The sequence below is a fragment of the Myxocyprinus asiaticus genome, chromosome 20 (genome assembly GCF_019703515.2).
Source record: "Myxocyprinus asiaticus isolate MX2 ecotype Aquarium Trade chromosome 20, UBuf_Myxa_2, whole genome shotgun sequence".
Taxonomy (NCBI): domain Eukaryota; kingdom Metazoa; phylum Chordata; class Actinopteri; order Cypriniformes; family Catostomidae; genus Myxocyprinus; species Myxocyprinus asiaticus.
In genome coordinates this window covers 20,861,902-20,888,063 of record NC_059363.1, presented here as the reverse complement: position 1 = coordinate 20,888,063, position 26,162 = coordinate 20,861,902, and the positions used below count along the sequence as shown (strand labels likewise).

The following is a 26,162-nucleotide window of genomic DNA, read 5'->3' as shown; positions in this document are numbered from 1 at the left end:
GTACTCTCGCAGGTGGTGGAGGGGGAGGAGCGCCCAGTCCTGTACATTAGTCGCAAGCTCTCGCTGAGGGAGTCTAAGTACAGCACCGTTGAAAAGGAGCGTCTTGCCATCAAATGGGCGGTCCTCACTCTCCAGTACTTCCTGCTGGGGTGGGCCTTTACCCTCTGCTCAGACCACACCCTGCTCCGATGGCTCCACTGCATGAAGGATACCAACGTGCGGATCACCCGTTGGTATCTGGCTCTTCAGCCGTTTAAGTTTAAGGTGGTCCACAGACCGGGAGCGCAGATGGCGGTTGCCGACTTCCTTTCCATGTGGCAGCGGGGGCATGGTCCAGTGTCCGCCCGGAGAGAGAGAAAGCGGTAAGGGTGCATACACCTGAGCTAGATTATGATTAACACCTGTTTCTAGTTGCAGTGAGCTTGGGGAGAGCGGTATAAAAGGACCATGCCACCAACAAGAAGGGGAGAGAGAGCCAGAGATCTAGAGTCCCGCTGAGTAGTTGATGTGTGAATGTGAAGCTATTGATTTATTGTGAAGCTATAAGCTCAGTAAGTTGACAATTAAAAAGCCTTACCTGAGACTGAAGAAACCTGGTTTCCTGTGTCCTCCTTCCCTCCCTGTGTGAAGCTTTGTTACATCCATTTTTGCTCACATCTCCTGATCCAATCATCCACTGCCGGAACGTTGGATGGTTCGCCAGAACATGGGAAGAGAGGAGGCTGGAAACCCAGAACATATTGGAATGGTGTAAGATCTGTGGATGATTTTATCAGTGAATTTTGTGCATACTCCACCCAGGGTAAGAAACGGTTCCACTCGTGTTGATTTTGATGACAGTAAGGGTAGAGGAAGCATTCGATCTCCTGATTGAGTCTATCAGTTTGTCTGTTTGACTGTGGATGGTACCCAGATTTTAGACTGATATTAATGTTTAACATTTGACAGAACGCTCTCCAGACACATGAGGTAAATTGGGTTCCTCAGTCGGACACGATATCCTCAGGTAAGCCATAGAAGCGGAAAACATTCTGGAAAATCGTCTCTGCTGTCTCTAGAGTGGTCGGTACTTTCTTCAATGCAATGAGGTGACATGCTTTGGAAAATCTGCCAATAATCACCAGAATAGTTATGTTACATTGAGATGCAGGGACATCAGTGATGAAATCGAGAGACAGGTGAGACCAAGGTCGTTGTGGAACAGGTAGTGTTTGAAGTAATCCAGCAGGCACTTATTTAGAGGATTTGGATTGTGCACAAATATCACATCTTCTTACAAATGTAGACACGTCAGAAAGTAGGGTTGGCCACCAGAACTTGTTTTGTACTAATGTGGTAGCAGCACATATTCCTGGGTGTCCAGAACTTGGAGAGGTGTGTGCCCAGTGAATTAGTTATGTATGCACAGATTCAGGTACATATGTCCTGCCCTGTGGCCAATCGCTCATGGGAGGATCAGATTCCTGAACCTGATGGATCTCATCCAAGATCTCCCATCGGACAGGTGCTACCAGTAAGGAGAAAGGCAGAATAGATTTGTGTTCCGTCCTAACCCGAGGGGCATCGTGAAGACGTGACAGGGCAAGATCTTACCGTTCTTCGAGCCTGGTCTATAGGTGATGGTAAGTTGAACCGGGTGAAAAATAAAGCCCAGTATAGATTTTCTTCTGTTATATAATTCTGTCTCACAAAATTCGTACAGAAGCACCAGACTTGAGCAATCCAACGGCAAAGTTGTCACGGGGGCTCTCGTAGGTGTACATGGACTGTTTGAGTTTAGAGTGGTGGACACTGGTTGGCGCTGTCATGCGAGGGGTTAATGTGCACGTTTTTCTTTTTTCTGTTTTTTTGGTTTGGGGGGAGGTTCGGGGTTTGACTGTTGCACTAATATTGGAATGTGGTCTTTATAATTTTATTTTTGACACAAAATCTGTTTTTTTCTAATATGTCAAAATGTCAAACGTTAATGAGTGGATTGTCTCTCTCCACGTGGAATGTTAATTGGTTTTGGGGCACCCCATAAAATTTTCTTAAATGTAAGAAATATGAGATAGTGTTTCTTCAAGAAACACATCTTTCCCCGCAGGAAGTTGAAAAATTTGGGAAGTTATGGGGTGGACATGTTTTCTTTAGTACTGGCTCAAGTAAGAGCAGGGGAGTCATTACATTGATAAGTAAACATCTACAATTCAAATGTCTCAAACAGACTAAAGATAAATTAGGAAGAGTCATTATTGTTTTAGCAGAAATTGAGGGGCAAAGGTTGATTTTAGCTAATATTTACGCACCTAACGCTGATGATCAGGGCTTTTTTATAGATCTTGAAGGGATGTTGCAAGCCGTTGGCACCCCTCATGATATAATATTGGGAGGAGACATTAATCTATTGATGGATTCAGTCCTTGATCATAGTGAAGCAAAAGTGCGTAAGCCCCCTAGAGCAACATTGACGATTCACAGGATGTGTAAAAATCTTGGTCTTACAGATATTTGGAGACTTTTAAACCCATCTAGGAGGGACTATACATTTTTTTCATCAGTCCATAAGATTTATTCTAGAATAGATTTTTTTATATATACCTAAATCCCTCATTTCATCTGTTGTTGATTGCTCAATTGGAAACAAGGTATGTTTAGGGGTGTTGCTATATACAGAGAAAAAGAAATCATATAGATGGCACTTTAATGTATCCCTTTTGCAAAATCCTGATTTTCAACAAATGTTAAAGGCTGAAATCAATGTTTATATGGAGACCAACTGGTCCTCAGTATCCTCTGTGGGCGTGGCTTGGGAGGAACTTAAGGTGGTTCTTAGGGGTCGGATTATACAGTATGCCTCATTCATCAAAAAATCCAAAGCACGAGAACTTGTGGAGTTGGAAGGGAATATTAAAAGTGCCGAGGCAGAGCTGAAGCGCCAAATGTCGTCTGATGGCCTCAGAGAATTGACCTGATTGAAATACAGATATAATACTATTTTGTTGCAGAAGGTGGAGTTTTGGTTATTCAGGGCAAGACAGTCATACTTTGAGTCGGGGGACAAGGCAGGGAAGCTTTTGGCTAGATATATAAAGCAGAGAGAGTCTTTTTCTACCATTCCCACAGTGAAATCTGCAGGTGGTGAAATTTTTACCTCAGCCATTGATATTAATAATGCTTTTAAAGAATTCTATCTTGATCTCTATAGTTCCACATCTTTGTCTACTGATGAGGATATTAGAAATTTTGTGGAACCATTAGAACTCCCTAAACTGATGACTGAGCAAACAATTCTCTTGATTCTGAGATAACCTTTGAGGAGCTTGGTGAGGTAATTAAGGCCTTGCCTACAGGCAAGGCTCCGGGGCCAGATGGCTTTATTTAGCATAATTTTTTGATCTTATGCTTCAGATCTGGCTCCACTTTTGTTAGAAGTTTGTACAGAATCATTAAAAAATGGAAAGCTTCCACCAACCATGACACAAGCCCGGATAAGTCTGATTCTTAAAAAAGACAAAGATCAAGTGAGTGTAAGAGTTATCGTCCAATTTCCCTGATCCTGCTAGACATTAAAATATTTTTGGCTAACCGATTGAGTAAAGTTATGACATCTCTTATACATATAGATGAGGTGGGGTTTATTCAGGGCCGCAGCTCTTCTGATAGCATCATGCGTCTCATCAATAACATGTGGTCAGTGGCGAATAAGCAGACTCCGGTCGCGGCCATCTCACTTGATGCTGAAAAGGCATGCTATGTTAGAATGGGATTATCGTTTTAAGATTTTGGAAATATACAGTATACAATACTTTTATTGGATGGATTAAGTTACTTTATAGACACCCAGTAGTGGCAGTACAAACAAATGGATTAATTTCAGATTATTTTACTCTGGCAGGTTTGCCCTCTTTTCCCATTATTGTTCTGTCTTGCCCTGGAACCATTAGCAGCCATGATAAGAAAGGAAGATGATTTTCCAGGGGTGGTGGTGCATCAATTTTTGCTTTACGCAGATTATATTTTATTATTTTTCTCTGACCCCACTAGATCTATGCCTTGCCTCCACAGAATTATTAATTCCGTTTCTAATTTCTCAGGAAACAGAGTTAATTGGTCTAAATCCGAAGCTTTGGCTCTGACAGCGTACTGCCCAGTAACGGCTTTCCAGCCGGGCACCTTCCAGTGGCCCAAACAGGGCATTAAGTATTTGGACATTTTATTCCCAGCAAATCTGTTTTATTTAGTTAGAGTTAATTTTGATAAAAAGGTTTTTGAGCGATGTGGGCAGGTAGGCTTCATTACATTAATCTATGATTGGGAAGGTTAATGTTATTAAAATTAAATGTATTTCAAAATGTAACTATCCGCTGCAATCTCTCCCTGTAGATGTCCCCCTCTCTTATTTCAAGCAATTTGATAGCATAGTGAAGTACTTCATTTGGAATGGTAAGGGTCCCAGATTACATTTCAATAAATTACATAGGCCGATTGGCAAAGGTGGGCTAGGCCTACCCAAGATTTTGTTTTATTATTATGCATTCGGTCTCAGATATTTGGCTCACTGGTCGCTTCCACCTGAGAGAGCCTCTCCCTGGTTTGGTATTGAACAGGAAGTTATTGCCCCTATTTTGCCATTGTAAAACCTTTCTATCAAACTAATCGGAGAAGTTAAGTTACACCCCGTTATCTCGCATTTGCACGCAGCATGGACAAAAGTGCCCAGAGTGTTTAACTCGGACATTTATTTAAATGTTGCCTTGAGCATATGGCAGAACCCAAAATTATGTATTAAATAAGTCCCCTTTCTGCTGGTCAGAGTGGATTGTGAGGGAGGTTAATATGCTCTGTGACCTATATGAGAGTGGAGTGTTGAGATCTTTTGAAAATTTGGTTCAACATTTTGGGATCCCCAGATCTCAGTTTTATAGGTATTTACAACTGCGCCACCTGCTCTGTACTATTTTGGGGAGTAGCATACACCCCCCTAAAGCAACAGATACTCTGGAATTGGTGATTACTGCTTTTGGAAAAGGTCATGAGGCATCAGTGCATTACCCCCTGTTAATTCAGAGTCTGGGGGACGGAGCTTTAACTTCTCTCAAGAAATTATGGGAGAAAGAGTTCAACTTGGTATTGGAGGAGGGAGTGTGGGCTAGGATTCTAAAAAACATCAAGTCTGCATCTAGAGACGCAAGGGTGCGCCTTATGCAATTCAAGATTTTACATAGATTTTATTGGACCCCCTCTAGATTGTATAGGCTTGGTCTTAAAGACACACCCACCTGCTGGTGTTGCCAATCGGAGGATGGAGACATGGCCCATGTTTTTTGGTGGTGTATTGAGATCCAGGAATTCCGGTTGAAGGTTCAGAGTTTTGTGTGTGACATGGTGGGCATTCGGGTTTCGTTTTGCCCCAGGCTCTGTGTTTTGGGCGATGGGGTGGTCATCGTTGTGGGTGTAACAATTAAAGATGGCAAAGGAGGAAGGGTATCTCCTCCTTCCTATCTCTCTCCTTATCCACCTCATTATGGTGGTTAAAACAGACCGTGCCCAGAATAAAGAGTCGCTATTCTTGCACACAAGACATTTAATTATCTGCTTATTGTGTATGTCCCTGCTTAAATGACCAGCTTGGACCAACATGAATTTTGACTAATACTTTTTGCTCATGAATAGCATGGCTATGCAAGACCAGCACCAAACCAGAACTATCCAGCATAAACCACACAGGACCAGCATTTAAATTCATGCTGGTCTAAGCTGGTCCTGTCAGCAGGCCTGGTGCTGAGGTAAATGGAACACACACACACACACTGGCTGTTCAAACCTCCTGTGAACAGATCTGTGGGAGGTCTGTGTCACACACACACACACACACACACAGTAAACAGCAAAAGGGGATCTGTGTCTCTTAGGACATCAGTGACAAAGAGTGAAATATGCTGATTTGTGGAATTTAAGGGAGGAGACTAATACAACAGCTCAGCAGTTTTAAGAACCTGCCTACCTATATGCCTCATGCTAGTGACAACAAAATACACACACACACACACACACACAAAGAGTCAAAAGACAAACACACTGCACAGCCATAAACCAGGCCATACACAAACACATCAAAAGAAATAAGACAGACAGATACTGTACAGCCACACATCTCGTTACAAACACACCAGCGCACACAGGCTGCAGTCAGAGGTGCTCTGGGGCTGTAATAAGATTTAGTCACAGTGCTGTGTCAGTTCTCAGCCATATTGGGGTCAGAGATGTGGTTGTCACCTTGGCCCCTCATCCATAATTCAGTGTTTTAATATAGCGACACCAGTGACACCTCCTCTGCCCTGCTCTTGCAGGCTTACAAGCCACCATTCACACCTCTTCCTCTGTTTCTTCCCTTACTTTTGTTTTGCCTTTTTTTTCTCTGACACAGACTAACAGTAGCTGTCCATTTGTTCAGAGCAGCTCGTGAGATGGGAGGCGTTTGATACAGCCGGCAGGACGTCACGTCTCTCTCTGGCCCACGCAGTGGTTCTACCTCTTATGCACGATGGGAACAAAGCAAGGTGACACTTTGACAGCATCCCTCGCTCGTCTCCTCCATTATCTCTTACTCTTACATTATCAAAAAAGAAGGAAAAGAGAGACGCATGCAGTCAGCAGCCCCTCCCTTCTCTCTACTCCTTCCTCTGACTCTATCCATCTTTATTTCTCCTCTATCCTGCATGTATGTGTGTGTTAGGTGAGGTGATAAGGACACAGGACCATCATTTCTGATGTAGTGGCGCACAGCCACATCCATCAGAACACAAAGGCCGTCAGACCCCATAATGGAGGAAACAGTGACAAATTCCGTAATGAGCTTTGCAATGTGACCTAGATGGAAATTCAGTAACATTCGCTTAGAATGGGACTGATTTATATAGCTCAGCTGATTATGTAGCTAATCAGGGGTAGGGTGGTGCAATGGAAAGATCTGGACTGGAAACCAAAAGGTTGTAGGTTTGAATCCAGCACACTTGACCAAGGCACAATCCCAGACAGTTCCTGAGGGATTGTCCTTGTAGTAAATGCACTGTAAGTTGCTTTGGATAAAAGTGTCTGCTCAATGACTATTCACTAGTCACATACTGAGGCTGTGTCTTAAACCATAGGCAGCTGCCTTGCTGACTTGCTGCTTAGTCAATCAAGTACTTAAATGTGAAATGTTCAAATAGTGTCACCAAATGAAATTGTTTTCAAACTGGTTTCCTGAACACTCCCCTGATCTTCCATTGGTCAGCAAAACAGATAGTCCTGCCCCAAACTTACACCATTGGTTGAACTATCGTTGCGCTGCTTGGGATTAAAAAAAAAAGACAGCAATATTTTGAGCCAGTGTTTACACTTGTGGGGGGAATCAACCTAAAAATGGCTTACTTTTAGTTGTCTCTGTATATTAGGCTTAGATGGATGAAGTATTTCAATAATTTTAGATAGACTGATAGAAGGCACCATAATGTCATGAATAATGATCTACAGTGCAACACATTCAAGTGTGCTTCAGACATAACCAAGCATATACTGTATTCAATAACTGCAAAACTAATTTCTTATCAGCAATGGAATCGTAAGTTGGAAATTAATTAATTTATGAATATAGTTTAAATTAATTTACTTCTTTTAACCACTTTATCAGACCCCAATTTTATTCTTTAAACCAACTGCCAAACCACACGTACAATTTCATAGGCAGTGAACAATCCATCTTCAATAGCCGGTTGCCTTCACAAACTGACCAGAAGTCATCTTAGTTGACATTACACAAACATTGGATCCGAACGTGCCTTCCTCCATATACTTGCGAAGGCAGCACTTTTCAGACAGAGCCTGAACTTCACACTATGCCAACCCAACACACTCACATCCCACACACTATATCTAAACTGCCAGAAGATCAGTCACTGTTCTGTGAATGTATGGGGGACCTCAGAGCTCCCCAGAACACCAGAAATAGGCCAGTGATTGTGTCTAATCTCACCTACCTTTAAATGTCATTTGAGTCACAGAGAGAGAGTGAGCAAGAAAGAAAGAGAGAATGTGGCAGGGCTACAACCTGCCTACTCACACTGCCATTAGAAATTAGTGTCAGGTGGGAGTGGGACCTACTGAGACAGGAGAGATAAAATGATATTTCACATCCTTATTCTGTATGCAGCATTGCTGTAGCTATAGTTGTCTTCATGAATAAGTTCATGGGATAAACAGAAATGCATTTGTAACCTCAAAAATAATGGGTATATACACTGTAAAGCAAGCATCCGATACAGTCAATAATGATTAATATAGAGGTGCATTCAGAATACAAATGGTACACCAAAAGAACAGCACTGCTGGAAGGATGGATGGATGGATGAATGGATAGATTTGTGCATCTGGTACATATGCTAAACTTCAGAAAAGGCAACCATCCAGTACAGGGTCAACTTTCTTTGGTTTCCAAAAGTAGTATCTGAACCAAAAACCCTCTGATTACTTGTATACACCCCCCAAATTGCAAACATCATAATATTTTAAGCAACCAAGGCATCATATATTGCAATGTTTTTACTCTTCATTACAGTTATTTTAGAGTGATGCCAACTCTCTCATTTTGAAAGATGGTGAAAAGATATGACAGTGTTTTCAAATGTGAAATCAGCTGTGTCTGCTGAAATTTATCCAGAGGTTACTTCTAATGACAGCAGAAAACTGACCGCTTGCTTAATTTAGGATGAGAGTTTAGATGGACTAGTGAGTAAAGGGTGCATGAGAGGACAGAGATAGCCAAAGCAGTTACAGAGAGACAATTAGACAGAACAGCTGTAGTGTGACTGCAGTGCAGAAGGGAAATAGGAACAGTCGAAGAGAGAGAGATAAGAAGAGCAGCTGTAGAGAGAGACCATGAGACAGACTCTCATCAATTGAGCAGCTGCAGGGATAGAAAAGGTCTGATCGGTCAGATAGAGTCACAGAGCAGTCGTATGGGTGACAGACAGTCTGAGAGGCCACAAAGACAAAATGAATTGCAATCAGAGCAGCCAGATGTGGTGCTGGTACATCTTGGAAACTTGAACAGCCCTGTGGGTGCCTGAATTTGAATATGAATGTCTTTCCTGATCACAACAAGGGCAGTGACAGGGGCACTTTTATCTGCAGCGAGTGTGTACAGTATGTGTGTGTGCGCACTTTGTACAGTGCTTTAATCACAGGAATGTTTGAGCTCCTCCACCAATCCAAACACACCGACCTTGAGGTTACAAGAAAGACATTAGGGCGTCTATCCACTCCAAAGTGGGGGGAGAAAAAGCTTTCAAGGTAATGAATTTCTGCCATAAAGTAAAGAAAAGACTTGTGGGGACAAGGCTGAGCTAATATATATATATATATATATATATATATATATATATATATATATATATATATATATATAAACAGTTAGGGTAGATTAAATTGGATTTCTTTCTCTTCTCCACCCCCACCCATCCTTTCTTTTAAATTAGGCTTAAGTGCATGTGTGGTATACTTCTTCTTTCTCAGAATAACAGCATTACTGTCCAGAATGAATAGAATCATTTTCAAACCAATTAACCTCTGACAGAACAGATGAGTGGATAGGAATGAGAGTGAGGTGGGGAGAGAGAAAAGTGAGCAAGAGAGAGAGGGCAATATCTTATATAAAGAAGAAACTTAGGTAAAACTCTGCAGAGTGAGTGACAGGGGTCTAGATAGTGGTGACAAGACTGGCATAACAGCAACTTTTAGACTGGGGCGCATAGCAGACGGAAAAGGAACATCAAATGAGCTCTGTTGTTCTCTTTTTGCCAGCCGTGGTGTGCTGCTTGCATTAATATTTGACATTAGTTTGTGCCCTACTCATTCTCTATGCTGAGGAGTGTTTGGCATCCAGCTGCTATGGCTCCATTTAGTTAATTAAAGGCTCCATTTAGATCTGCAGCCCGCTGGCTATGTGCATGTCAATCAATAGAATCTCTGTGGCTCACGGTGGGGCAGGGCGACTGATCCGCCACCACCCAACCCCCATCTCTCCAAGTATGTGTCACTCTACAGGCCAAAGTCTGGACTCCCAAATGATGGCCATCTGACCCTGTTTACATCTGGGGTTAGGATCCGTTTCGGGTGACATGATAACAAGTTGACAGAATGATGTATGTGGTCATTAAATTTAAGACACGTTACTACTGGCAATGTATCTCGGCTGACCACTTGTGATCGGATTTCCTGATATAGATCTTAATACTGGGTTTAAACAGGGTATTTATTTTCAGAACAGAACAATGGATGGATAGGTAGATCAATGTAGAATGAATACAGAAAGGGACAGCTGGTTTTAAAGCAGAGCTGAAGAACCTCATCAGTCATTTAGAAAAAATAATATTAAACTTTCCAGCATTTCACATCAGTTTGTCTTTGAATCAAACCCAAGGTGAACTGGAGTGCTGTTGCTACACAACATCATGTCAGTCTGAACATTCTGACATCCGCATCATCAAACGTCCTTTGCTAAGTTACCCACAGTGCTTTGCTGGAGTTCTTACAGCCCATTACTTTAGACAGGACTATGAGCAAATATACATTAGTGGATCGATAAAACACATTTCTGCTACCAGGCCATAAGTAAAATTAATTAAGCATTTACATTCCATTCCCATGAGAACAGTCTTTCATTTTCATATCTCTCGTTTCATTTTTAGCTCTCTCGGATGAAGGTTGGGTTATGTAATTTGTTGTGATGCTGGATGAAGGCGTGGCTACAGCAGAAGGGTAACAGTGAAGGTCTGATTTTGGGTTTGTTTTTGAACGGTACCATAACGTTATGCAGAATTAACTGAATTTAATAAAAAATTAATACAATTTGTGAAAGGGACAGTGTATATTTTAAGTTTTTCAAAATTTTAGTTACCTTTTTACTTTTTTTGCAGTTCACTTAAATAGTTCTGCTGTCATGTAGTCTCAATTAATATGAGGTCATAAAAACTGCATGTGGGCAGTTGACATTAAATACTTTGGAATGTTGGAATGTCCTCAGGTGTGACATGCTACTCCATTTAAAACTATTTTAAACAACATTGTGATAATTCTTTTATTATCATTATGCATGCAACTTTAATTACCTCTTATTAATTGAGAGATTAAATAGAATATTTGTACTTTTAAAACTTAATCTGTCATACCGCAGGACCATTTAAATGAAATAGAGATGACAAAAGGCAATTAAAGAAAGGGTAACCAGTTACAGAGCCTAAGATATACACATTTCATTTTATGCATTCATGTACATTTTTAAGGGATAGGTCACCCAAAATGAATATTCTGTCATAATAACTGCACAACATCTCCTTTGTTGTTCCACAGATTTTCCACAGCCATGTTGTGTTCCACAGCCATGTAAAAACAATGTCAAATGATAGCAACATCAGTTTTTTTTTTTTTTTTTTTTTTTTTTTTTTTTTTGAACTATCCCTTTAACTTAAAAGCTGGTTTAAAATAAGTCAATGCATTGGACATGTTATAATATTTACACATGATTTACAAAAAGGTTAAAATATTTTAAATGAAGTATAGCATATTACTCCACTGGCACAGTTTGACATGTCATGCAAAATAACTACTTGAATGCACTTAATAAAAATGACAGCCATGATTGACTAAGCAAAACCAGGCCAGAGTATCACAGGCTTTCACCAAAAACTCTGGAAACTGCAAAATTCTTTAACCTTTTATCCGTACAGTATCAATTACCTCCATTTGAAGGAATTAAAATGTATAAAAGTATCTGTACCAGTTACAGGGAGTTTTTAGAAAGAGATTGAAAGCATACGGAGGGAGCAGGCCTTCTCTTTTCTCTGTATTTAAACAGGTGTACACCCCGCCAGGTCTATAATGAGGCTGCACTCTGATTCCAGAAGGGACTGCGGGATTAACTCCTGAGAGTAATGCCTCTCCTTGGACGGGTCATATAGCTGTCAGAAGAGGGTCTGTGCTCACATAAGGTACCGCCCATTAAAATGCTAATGCGCAGATGGAGATAAAATAGAGGGGAAATAAAAACACCCCACCTCTGCGCGCTGTGTCTGCAGTGCACACACACTTAAAAACATGCAAACAGAGGTCTTCCCTTCCCCCTTCTCCTGGCATAATTCAATCAGAGGTTGAATGGATGAGATCGCTTACCCTCTCCATTTCCTAAAGCACTTGATCAGATTGATTGCACTCCCTAACCTCCCCCCCACCACCCAGTCTGCAGTTTGACAGCAGGAATCATGTTCACATTGATATTTTTAATAAAATGCTTCTTCGATTTTACACCCATGCCACCGCTAAAACAATTATAACATAGAAGAAGAATAGAGCAAAGGAAAAGGACATGGAATAATTGAAGGGGGTGAAGGATTCAAAAATAATGGATGGACAGATGATAGATGCAAATTACTGAGTTTTCAGGGCTTATAAGGGTTTTATATGCTGGCCTAGTTGGGCCATTAGTTCAAATTTTTACTTGCTCTGTCAAAATTGGGGGTGGGGGTGAACTATTCATTCAAGTTTTCTTTAAAAAAAAAGCTACAACCCCAATTCCAAACCACAGCATTACAAGTGCATGGCTGAATAAGCAGAGAGTGCGGGTGCTAGATTGGCCTGTCTGCAGTGCTGACTTGTCTCCAGTTGAGAATGTGTGGTGCATTATGAAAAATAAAATATGGCAATGAAGGCCCTGTACAACTGCACAGCTTAAGACATGCACAGTGGATGAATGGGGGGAAATTCTGCTTGCTAAACTTAACAAACTTCTGTTTTTAGTGCCAAAATGCTCAATAAGTGTTACTAGAAGAAATGGCAATGTTACACAGTGGTAAACAGTTGACTGTCCCAACTTTTTTGGAGTATGCTGCAATCATCTGATTTGAAATGAGTGTTTATTTAAAATTAATTAATTAATTAATTAATTAATATCAAAAAGTAAAACATCTAATACTGTGTTGTTGTAATGTTTTCAATATAGCAAAGGGTGAACAGAATTTACAAATCATTCTTTTTTCCCCTACTGTCCCAACTTTTTCGAAATTGGGGTTGTATAATACAACTCTATTTATGGCCATTTTGTTCCATATGTATTTCTTTAACACACTTTATCTGTAAAACTTTAGTGCTTTGTATATCAAATTTACATTTACATTTATGCATTTGGCAGACACTTTTATCCAAAGCAACTTACAGTGCCCTTATTACAGGGACAATCCCCCTGGAGCAACCTGGAGTTAAGTGCCTTGCTCAAGGACACAATGGTGGTGGTGGCTGTGGGTATTGAACCAACAACCTTCCATTTACCAGTTCAGTGCTTTAGTCCACTACGCCACCACCACTCCTCTATAATTTTCAACCCATTCTAACTGATGCTGCCATGGTTATAAAAAGTCACAATTTCAACAAATCTTAATTTATGTTAGTCAGCTCAACTAGATAATGTAACCTGGCAACATACTGTATTTATATCAGCACTGACAATAATCTGACAATAATGTTAACGTATGTTCGATAAATGAATAAACATCCAAATGTTTAAGGGGCCGTTCAGATCGAACACGTTATTGCCCAATAAAAGGCTAGATGCAGTGCAACGAATAGAACAATGAAAAGTTGAAGTTCTTTTTAACTTCACACAGTGTCTAAAAATAATTGAAATGCTGAAAAAACAGCGAGACATGACGCAATGCAAAAAAACATGTCTGCAAGGCATTAAAACACATGAGGCATAAAAACATATTAGATGAAGTGACAAAATAGTACTGGACTGATGGGCAAGTGACTGTTCTGTCAGCTGACTTAAACACTGGAAAACACTTTCACACTGTCTCCATGCAACTGGGTCTTCCTTATTGTTAAACCCTGATTTTGAAGAGAGGGCTGCAGTATCAGTGTTTTCGACAGCAGAAACCTCTCTCTCCCCTCTCTTACTTTCTCTCTCTTGATGGAGACCCCTGGAAAACACTTTCAGCACCATAAAATTGATGCTATATTGTGATAACAACAGGGCCACATGCAAGTGAAACACACACAGAAAGGAAGAGAGTGAGAGAGAGACCTCCTAGATTCTCTTATCAGTCTACTGCACATGTTCTTAACACACCACATGTCAAAGCTTTAACTGTCGAAAAACGCACAAGAGAGAATTGAGCTCATAGAAAGAAACTAAAAATATCATTTCTCTACTTCACATCCCTATGCATTCAAACGCTGCCCTTGACATTTAAACAACAGCGTCTGTTCTCATATATCCACATGCACACATACACATGCACACATCCTCTCCTGAACACACACACCTCTGAACACACACGCCTCCTCACATATGAGCTAAAGTTTCAAAGTTAGTGTTTAGAGATGCCGGCACACACATCAATAACCAGCATGAAAACTATTATTTCTGAAGGTATGGGACCATGTTTACCTTCAAGGAGAAAGAGAGAGAGAGATGTAGGAGAGGGAAACACTTTATGACGCCTGCAGGAATGCACTGCTGCTCCCTGCTGCAAGGAGAGGGGGATAACCACACTCAGAGAGGAGAGGAGAGGAGAGGAGAGGATAATACAGAAGTCAATAATAATACAGAAGTCAAAAGATGTTGATGTGTATGTCAGGATACATGACCATCTTTGACCATTTCCTGGCGTGAACCACATCTACATTGTGTCAGTTTGATACCACATGATCCTGTCGATTAAGCCAGCAGGACTATAATCACTGCCAAAACATAATCAGTAGTGTCTCTTTAGCCTCTATGTTTTCTCAATTTTCATTTCAATTCTAAAATGGCTTTATTGGCATGATTGTAAACAAAACAATATTGCCACAACTATTGATTTAATACACAAAATAACTGATTAATAGATAAACGACAGATAGAACTTATGGGAACAGCTGAAGACCACAGTGTTTGACTAATGGGGCCATCACACTACACTTTGCACTCCATTCACTACCATTCAAATGCATCCAAACGCGGGAGGTCAGAAAAACAAGCTTGTGCGAAGAAATTTCATACGACGCTGCATAACAAAGTTCAACTGTGAATTTGCACGTCCCGAGGATGCGTGACCAATAGAAGATTGAAATGTCTGACCATTTTTGTTTCAATACAAAGAATACATATTTTAAAGCTGTGTGTTTTATTGTTGCAGGAAAGTGAGTAGACAATATATTTTAAAATGTTTAATATAATATTATTTGTTATTTGTGATGTATTATTTAGTTACACCAGAAGCCCTTCTGCGTGACATCCTATCCTGGATTGTTTTTGACCGAAATAAAAAATTGCGTGCTCAAACCTATTGTGACTGCCCCTTAAGGGTCCGTTCACACAGAGTTTAAAAATTCTAAAAAATGACTGGAACAAAATGTAGCTGCCTCAAGACATGTTTCTTAAAGTTTAAGTTCTTTTAACTTGACAGGGCATCTTAAAAATGTAGTCCTCATACCCGGGACCCTTTTTAGCAAGAAGCGGTGCAACAGTCAAAAAAGTCCGACTAGGGAATGTTTACATAAAAAACAATTAAAAACAGTGCAGACTAATGCAAAAGCACTTTCCATAACACTACATAAAATGTTTACGTACAAGTACTCACACACACACACACTTATGGTTATACACACCACGGAAGATGGAAAGTCATATGGGTTTGCAACAACAAGGGGGTGTGTAAATGATGACAGAATTTTCATTTTTGTGTGAACTATTCCTTTAAATTTGTCTATAGAAATGTCTCTTATTTTACATATTTGGCAGTGAAGGAGGAAGTGCGCCTCTGCCACCAGCTCGCCTGTTATACAGTAACTACATACTCTTTCTTCTTTAGGTAAACAAACTTTCTATGTCTGCCTTTCTCTACATCTAGACTGCTCACTTGAGGATCAGTCTCTTTGTATCCCTGAGAGATACTCTTTTAATTCAAAGTTTGTTTTAATGCTGTGATAGTATTCTTTACATTTTTGTTCCATTACTTGGTAGCACTTTATTTTACAGGACTGTTCTACATTTACGTACTATATAATTTAAACAACTACAGTAATTACTAGATACTAACCCTAAACCTAACCCCAAGCCTAACCTTAACCCATATTAATTACATGTAGTTTTCAAATATTACTCAGTACTTTCTTGGGTAAGTACACTGTAAGTATACTGAAAGTACACGTAGTTTAAAATAAAGTGCAATCCATTATTCTAATGATCCAAATTTTGAGTTTTTAGATTATTTGATGACTTCATTGATTCTAAAGCCTGGGTGTAGAGCATGAATGAATGAATGAATGAATGAATGAATGTTACATTTATATAGCGCTTTTCTGACACTACACTCAAAGCGCTTTACACAGTGAACAGGGGACTCTCCTCAAACACCACCAGTGTGCAGCATCCGCCTGGATGATGTGACGGCAGCCATAGTGTGCCAGTATGCTCACCACACACCAGCTATTGGTGGAGTGGAGAGAATGGAGTGATAGTGCCAATTAATGGATTTAGAGCAGTGCTGGACTGAAACTGGCTAGAGTTTCTCTCTCTCTCTCTCTCTCTCTCTCTCTCTCTCTCTCTCTCTCACCTCAAGGTCATCCTCGGGCTGAGAGCATATGTGTAAGTGTGTGACTGTGTGAGCGGAAGTGGTTTTGGTACATGCCAGTGTGTTGTGTGTATATGTGTGTGTTTATGAAAGGCTGGTTGATTACTTGAATTGTTTGGGCATAGCTGTGTTAGTACAGAGAAACCCTTGGGGCAAAAGTTCAAGATGAGGTCACAGGATCAATCTGGCTGATAGTGAGGAGAGAGAGAGAGAAGTGCCACCCCACTTGCCACCCCAACTCGGACCCGCTCGCATCCTGGAGACAGTGTGCAACGGCTTAAACCGTCCGTGTTCCATATGGTCCATACAACGTCCTGCCCGTGTCTGGGAGGACTCAGAATAGTGCCAAAAACAAAAAACATCCAGTGATGGTCAGTTCTGCGGATGGAAACACCTTGTTGATGAGAGAGGTCAACAGAGAATGGCCAGACTGGTTCAAACTGACAAAGTCTATGGTAACTTAGATAACCACTCTATATAATTGTGGTGAGAAGAATAGCATCTCAGAATGCTATTCTGAGATGAGGGTTGGCACTGTTTTGACAGCATGAGGGGAACCTACAAAATATTAGGCAGGTGGTTTTAATGTTGTGGCTGATCGGTGTATAGACCCAGTGACCGACAGAGCTGTAGTAGACTTTTACCACTTTTGTTTGTGATTTTGTCATAGTTATTTCTGAGGAGATGCGAGAGACTTTCTCTCTCTCTCTCTCTCTCTCTCTCTCTCTCTCTCTCTCTCTCTCTCTCTCTCTCTCTCTCCTCACTTTCAGCCAGATTGATCCTGTGATCTCATCTTGAACTTTTGCCCCAAGGGTTTCTCTGTACTAACACAGCTATGCCCAAACAATTCAAGTAATCAACCAGCCTTTCATAAACACACACATATACACACAACACACTGGCATGTACCAAAACCACTTCCGCTTACACAGTCACACACTTACACATATGCTCTCAACCTGAGGATGACCTGGTGACCTGGCAGCAGATAAGATATTGCAGAGGTTGATGGGGCCAAGATTTTACACATGCGCAACCATACATGTTATTATATTTACAGTGCGAATGGGTGTAAATACTGTGTGTGAAAAGCAGAATCAAATCAACAGCGGCATGCGGAGGAAAATCAATAAGCATTACGGCTGCATTAGATGTGACAGCTACAATTTCATACACCACTTCCTGTCTGCTCCCAGCAATTTCATAACAACACAAAGAAAAAGAAACATTTTCAAAAGCGTAGGGAAATTCATTTTGAAATTTGCTTTTAATAATTCATGCTGAGGCTTTCAGAGTTTTCAACCTGGAAAAAAGGTCTGAAAGGAGAGGGCGAGGGGGAGAGAGTGAGAGAGAGAGGAAAGTACAGGGAAAGAGTGTGTGTTTATAGTAAGTTGTATTTGTAAGGGGCTGTTTGCGGAGTGTGAGAGCAATTCTGATGCCACTGAATTAGTGCACACACAGCAGGTTAACAGTGATAGTGCAACTGTAGACCTTCATGAAATAAACACCATGTCTAACATGCAGGCACACATAAACTCGTGCCAGTATAAAGTAAACCACAACTACAAGCTGTGGGACAAATATGGTGAGCAACTGCAGTGCAGTGGGGACAGTAAGCATTGCTCTGACTGATCAAAATTGATAAAAGCATTTTACTCTCTCTCTCGCTCTCTCTCACGCACGCATGCACGCACGCACTCAATTCTGATCTATGACTGAAGACAGATAGTTAATTCCAGGGTGCATGTTTTAGAAATGCTAAAACAACCCAACAGATCCTAACATGACAAAAAAACAAAAAAAAAAAAACATTTAGCTAGTGGTTTGACTTGAATTGTTGTCTGCTTCCAGAAATATACATTTATACTGCAGAGGTAAAATGAACACTTTAGGGGCAGTAGAGGTGTAGTTTGTAGGCCTACTACAAGGACTTTACTTTACAAGTAAAGATTTAGTATGCACTGTACAGACAGTAGATGTATAGTATGCACACAGGGTATGACATTTTTTGCTCACCAGCCACTGTGCCTGGTGGTTTACAAGGTCACTAGCCACTCAACATTTTCACTAGCCAAAATCTCCCGCCTCGCAAAAAGTGATAAAGGTAACTGCACACTGTAACTGCATGTATTTGTTAGGACATTATTTGAACAAGAATGATATTAGTTTAGCAGGACACAGGCCTAATGATTTAAGTCACCTTTAGAATATCTACAGTATGTCATGGACAGTTAGACACAGGAGGAAAATCTGTCAATAATGTGTCCATAATTCATGGAAGTTTTAATCCCTTCATTCTAAAGTGTACTTGCCTATATAAGTGACATCTGTAATGAAAAGGTCATTACTACAGGTAAGACCATGGATGGCTCTTTATTACTGTGGTTAGGTTAATGTAGATAGTCTTTTCTAAAAACTATAGTATTTGTTATTTTAAAAAACACTAATAGCCTAAACACATTTAGAAACCTTTAACTACAAATTGTAATAAAAATAAATTCTAATAGATTCACTCTAATAGATTAAATATGAATCTATACAAGTTACCAGTTAGTGCAGGAAAAAACATTACCAAATACCAAAACATTTTAGTAAGGATGATGATGTGTATTTTAAAAACTGATCATGTGTATTATTTTTTCCTCTTTACCTCATCAGTGTTGTTTATAATGAAGGGGAGCAGTTTGAGGGGTTTGATTTCCTCCATACAGAGCTTTATATTAGAATGTTCTCTGTTTAATTCAAATGGGTCACATAAGATTCATGGTCTGCGCTGGCCGCCCTAATATCGAGTAAAGCCCGACTGAATTAAAAAAGTTTCTCTCTTTAGCACGCTGATCGTCCGTGTCCACTTACGTGTGTGTCCACTGATGTGTGTATCCACTGTTTTCAATTCATTCCACTGAGAATCCACCTCGCGAGGGAGGCGCTCGGCTCCCATTGGAATGAATTAAAAACGCTTGTCTCACTTCGCTCACCACGCACTAGTGGACAGCCAACATAATGTGCGCTGCAGCGGTTCATGCGAAAGCACACTTCATTCGCTCCGCACAGATGCACGTGTAAGTTATGAGAGGCATAAATGAATACCATTAAATTTGCTTCGCCAGCGGCTCCAAGTCGCCTGACATTCATATTTTCAATGCAGAAAAAACCTTGAAAAGGCCACCCGCCAAAGTGGCTGGTAAGAGTGACGGAGTTACCCGCCACTGCCGATTTTTCCCCCCAGTTGGTGGTTGGTGGGTGTTAATTTCAAACCCTGTATGCTCTGTAAGGACAGCAGAGGTTTAGTGAGCCCTATAAGATATCCACCTTTTTCTTGAATGTGGAAGATTCACACCAGAAGCCTGTTTTCAGTTTCCAGTTTTCAGATCATAAAGGATATTTAGATGTTTAGGGTATTATATTTGTATAATTTGCCAAAAAAAGGCATGTGACATCATAGTGTAGTTACTTACAGTCACGATGACTGTCTTTTGACAGTGCCTCACCCATCAGTGTTTAAGGTGTAGGTAGATGACATGAAGCTATGGTCTGAGGTTAATTACCTTGTTATCATTAACTATTTTGAGTTGTTATGACAGCTAACAACTGCACAAGTTGAGCCTGAATTCATTTTTACACCAACTAACACTTACACCCTGCCTACACCAGACACGAGCGGAGTGGCTCAACGCGATGCAACAAAAGCAAATCACACCCATTATAATCAATGATGCTGTCTATTCTGGATGCGCAAGTCATGTCGTTGGTTATATAAATGCCCATTTTGCGCTATATGTGCTGGCGCTACTCCTGCCAACAAGACAAAATAAATTGTTAAGAACATTCATTTTGACGTGTCCATGCGGTGAAGACAGTCTCAAGCTGTTGTGGCGCGACGCGGCATAGCTCGTGACAGGTGTAGGCAGGGTGTTAAAATAGTTGTTTTTCTCTGTCTTGATTACTCATTTTGGTAGTTTTAATGTTGCTTCTTATGAAAACTGGAACCAGAAAACAGTCCAGCTGCATCATTATCATCATGGCATCTACTAGCAGGACAGTAGAAGTTTTTAAATACCTTCCAAGCAATGCGGTTGCCTTTAGAATCATGTTCCAGGGTGATTGGAAAGTCTCCATGCTTGTAGAACTTCCGGAAGTCTGTGGGTTTAGCTGGCCTCTCTCTAAATGCTCCTGCAGCTGGAGGGCCCACCACCTACAAGAGAGAGTAAAAAGAAAAAGCCTGTCAAATATCACCAGAAGGGAATGGCAGTCCAAACACATCCCAGGAAATGAAATGGTTTTAATGCTCTTTCATCCCTATGTAAATCTCCTCTGTCTGGTGTCAGAGAAGGCATCTATCTGTTTTATAGTGACACACTATAAATCATCCATTATTCACAATCTCTGCCTCATATAATCCAATGTACCAGATTGCAAGAAGTATGCACTATATGTGAATTGACACATTCACCATAACACATGACACAGAGAATGTCTCACTAGCCGATGACATGCTAATGCAAATGAAATGAGACTTGTTTATTCCTGTATACACATAAACTAATGAAGGCCCCTGTAGTGAGAATGTGGCAGCCAGGGGCTCTGCTGCAGGCCTTGACGTTTCACTCTGACTTCAGCTAAAGAAATCATTCAGTGACTCAAACACTGATGTTGTTTTTGTTAAACTTAATTGCCATGGTTGTTCAAATTTAGATCAATGCATAAAGCTAATGGGTAAGGCAACTATGCAAATTAGCTCATCTATGAAACATGCTCTAGGCACATTAATATAAACAGTATTGACACAGTGCATAGCTTCTGAAAGACTGTCGCCACAGGCAGAAAAAGCTTAGGAGTGACACCACATTTATTTGTGGGAGTGAATATGCTGAGGGATCATTTTGTTTGTGTATACAGAATAAAGAAGTTGCTCCTAATACGCCCAACTCATGATGGTTTACATCAGTGGTTCTCTATATTTTTGGTCACGTCCCCCTTTAAAATAAGAAAAACTTTTGTGCCTCCCTATCCCATAATCTCATCAAACGTGGTCTAAAAAAATAGTTACACGTTTTTTTTTTTTGTTTGTTTTTGTTTTTTTTTTTTGGAAAACGCTTTAATACAATTATATTTAAAAAATACATTGAAATGTTTTCTTTCAGTTTTTGCAAAATAATTAAAAGTTAAACTCTTCTTTGAAAAAAAAAGTATCTGAATGAACTTTGTCACTAGGACTACATTGTTCCTATTGTCTGTATACTTTCTGTGTTACATAAATACATAAAGCATTTTAAAAATGCCTATACTTGTAAAACATCCAAAAATAGAATAATACGGCTTTTTCATCAGTGAAACACAAGAGTGAGGGATGAGAGGATTGTGATTGTGACTGTCAAATTCCGAAAGCACATAACACCGTATAACCATAAAAGTCGTCCATATCACCCATGCGCTATATTTCCATGTGATAGTGTTGTGTGAGGAACAGGCTGAAATGTAAGTGTTAAGTATCCTATTCAACCAGTTTACATGCAGCACAGTGAGTGCACCTGTTGCCACACAAACACATCAAGTATAAATGCCTCAGACTGTTCAGAGGACATGTTGCAGTGCCAGGCAAAAGTTGAAACAAGGCTTAAGGAGAAAAGGCAGAGGAAAAGAAATTGCACACATTGGTTCTTGCATGTACTGTCACAGTTTTTTTTAATGTGTGAAAGTGAATGGATTTGAGAAAGGGGCAGTCTTCCACGCCCCACACTTTGAGAACAACTGGTTTACATAGTGCTAACCAGGGGTTCAATTGGGATTTTGGAGGTGGGGAAACCCTTAAATCGGGTTGAGATACTAAAGACACATTTCAGTTTACATGTTAAAATAATTTATTTAGAGGCCAGAGGAAAGTTATCAGATATGACATTCAGTCGGTGATGGACAGCCATGAAATAAATTAGCTTCACACAATGACATTCAGGTGAGCACTTCCAGTGAGTGAAGGAAGATGATGACCGCACAGTCTATTCTATCTGCAGTTGACCCCAGAAAACACACACACACACAAACACCCCCACACACACACCTCAGCAAGGGAGTGATTGTGAGTCCTCAGCCATCTCTTTCTGTGATAGCTGTGTTTCAATCACTGGAAACAGCTCTGCCTCAGAGAGAAAGAGGAGCTCATTAATCCTCAGGCTGACTTCGCATTGGAGATGGTGTAATTCCATTGGGGTGATCAATCACCCACCCAAGCTGAGGCCACATCTCTCTTCTCACTCTGTGTGTGTGTCTCTCTCTCTCTCTGGGTTCCTAAACTGCTTCTGAGAGCCTCTGATGGATGTTTGGTCAAGGACTGCGGCTCTCTGCTTAGGCAGGTGAAACCTGCATTAACATTTCCACTACTCTCTCCCTCACTCTGCCTCTCTCACAGGACACATTCCCCTGACAATATCATTCAATTTCTGATAATGTATGTTTGTGTGTGTGTATGTGTGTTCCTCTACGTGTGTATGGCTGGTGAATCACCAGGTTTAGCAGAAAAGACAGAGGCAGTCTGATAAGGTCAGACTGCACACAACCGCTGTGGGCAACTAAATTACCTCCCTTTATTCATGGAGCATTCACCTCCACACTCACACTCATATACTCACCCATCCACCCACCAAAACACACACACAACCTAAAGAGAACCTCCCCAGGAAACGTCACCCAGAGCCAAACAATCAAATTCAAGGATATAATGGCTCAAATGAACTCCCCTTTTCCCCAACAGTGTTGAACTCGGAGGCTCGATCTATCTATTTATCTATATACAGTATAAGTAAATAGATACAAATATTCACAAGCTGCTTGATATGGAAGTAATGTCCATAAAACCAGATGTAACACTCCTTCAGGTTGAGGTATGGAAAAGAGGGAGCTGTGACACACTTCAGGTAGGCTTTTATTTTTCTGCCTTCCACACTCTGAGTGCATTCTTCTCACAAACAGTTCAGTGTAACAAAACTCTCAGTCAGCATAAACTACTTGAAATCTCAGCTTCACAACACTAAAACATTAGAACACTCAAATAAGAGTAGCCAGTCGCTGCACACTCGTGTCATTCACTCTAACTCTTCTCTGGTGTGTTCAGCTGTTTTAAGGGCTCTCTCCACTATCACTGTAATGAGAAACAGCTGTTGGAAATCATGTCAACCAGCTTGACGAGCAACACCACTCCCTCTCTCCCGCAAACAGACACACGACCACACCCCCATCACCACGCCAGAATAAAGACTTGCAAAATTTTGTCATTTTCTCTGCTACACAATGATCCCATTTACAAGAGACAGAAGGACATTATATAACATTTTCATTGCAAGTGCGAGATTTTAAATCTCACAAAACAACAGTCCTCTGTTATGGTGATACAACCCTGAAATAACACCACTGTCTATGGTTTTCTGATATGATTTTTAATTTTGACTTTCCTATGTGACATGTTAAAATGTACATACAAATATGATAATGTTCAAGATATAATCTATATTTGTGTCGAATAAACCTGACCGATTTATTAGGAGCTCCATTTAGACAAATTTATCTTTCTCTTCCTCTCCCTCTCTTTCCCTTTCTAAGGAGAATAGAAAATATACAAATAAGAGAAAAGGAATTTGTTGCCATCAAGGGAGCTGGATTCAGAAGTAGTGTTTACAGCTTAATTTAACTCTCTCCTCTGCTTGGTAGCCTGCTGAATACTAGTCAGTATGTTGCCCCTGTGAGGAGACAGAGTGCAACTGAGTCACTTCTGATTTTGATGAAAAATGACAACACACAGGCAAAAACACCAACGTACGTCACATAAGCGCTCAATGCGGAGAACAAAGAGAACCAGGGATGAAACAAACAACATGTATTCAATTATTCAATGTATTCAAATAACACAGAGGAAAAAAGGTTGAAAGCGGTCACACAACACTGAAAGGACAGTATTTAGAGTGCAGCTCTCCTCTTTTACGAAACCAAAATAAATGCATTTTGATTTTAGCTTAGTTCGGCAAGGCAACATAGTGCACAGTAGAGCATCTTCTAATCTAATCTAATTTCCTTAGCTCTGAATTGTTGTTGTTGTTGTTTATAATAAAAACAAAAGCTCAAGTACAGGAATGGTGAAATACCCATAATCTTACAATCATATAAGTACCTCCTTTAATAGTTTTCATTTGAACAAATACCCTTCCATGCCACCAAACCAAGATCAGCCCCGTTGGACATAGTTTTCCTTTGCATTTTGGCTTCCCTTCTGCATGTTTTTGAAAACGCATTCCAAAGGGAAGACTTTTCAAAATGCCGTTTTCCTTGATGCGTGTGGACAGGTGAAACAGAGATTTTGCGATTTCAGAAATATCTGTACATTTGTGAACAAGGCCTTAAGGGGCAGTCGTCACACTATACTTTGCGCTCCATTCACTCCCATTCAAATGAATCTGAATGAGAGAGAAACGCAAGCTCATGCAATAAAATTTTGTGTCCAGCTATGGCCAAATGTTCAAGCTTGGTGTATCTGTATGATGAGAGGGCACATCACCAATAAAAGATCAAAATGTCACATGCCGAGTCTGACCTCTTGGCTCAATACAAAGAATACATAATAATACCTAAGGGGTGGTCACAAATTTGCACAGGTTTGAGCACGCAAGTTTTTTCGGACAACGCAATGGACCACGATATGATGTCACACGGGAGGGCTTCTGGTGTAAGTAAATAATACAGCGCAAATAACAACAAAAAAAATATATATATATATATATATTAAAAATATTAAAATATATTGTCTAACTATTTTCCTGCCACAATAAAACACACAGCTTTGACATATACAGGTGCATCTCAATAAATTAGAATGTCGTGGAAAAGTTCATTTATTTCAGTAATTCAACTCAAATTGTGAAACTCGTGTATTAAATAAATTCAATGCTCACAGACTGAAGTAGTTTAAGTCTTTGGTTCTTTTAATTGTGATGAGTTTGGCTCACATTTAACAAAAACCCACCAATTCACTATCTCAAAAAATTAGAATATGGTGACATGCCAATCAGCTAATCAACTCAAAACACCTGCAAAGGTTTCCTGAGCCTTCAAAATGGTCTCTCAGTTTGGTTCACTAGGCTACACAATCATGGGGAAGACTGCTGATCTGACAGTTGTCCAGAAGACAATCACTGACACACTTCACAAGGAGGGTAAGCCACAAATAGTCATTGCCAAAGAAGCTGGCTGTTCACAGAGTGCTGTATCCAAGCATGTTAACAGAAAGTTGAGTGGAAGGAAAAAATGTGGAAGAAAAAGATGCACAACCAACCAAGAGAACCGCAGCCTTATGATTGTCAAGCAAAATCGATTCAAGAATTTGGGTGAACTTCACAAGGAATGGACTGAGGCTGGGGTCAAGGCATCAAGAGTCACCACACACAGACACTACAGTTGTCGTATTCCTCTTGTTAAGCCACTCCTGAACCACAGACAACGTCAGAGGCATCTTACCTGGGCTAAGGAGAAGAAGAACTGGACTGTTGCCCA

The 26,162-nt window shown here is 40.4% G+C and overlaps 1 protein-coding gene across 1 annotated transcript in view; it reads right to left on the bottom strand.

The window, feature by feature from the left end:
* The window catches only part of LOC127410820 (parkin coregulated gene protein-like), a 252,640-nt gene that overhangs the window by 193,722 nt on the left and 32,756 nt on the right, over nt 1-26,162 (bottom strand). The window contains exon 3 of the mRNA XM_051646018.1: nt 20,689-20,823. Within this exon, the coding sequence (XP_051501978.1) occupies nt 20,689-20,823 (135 nt within the window). The remainder of the gene's footprint in view (nt 1-20,688; nt 20,824-26,162) is intronic.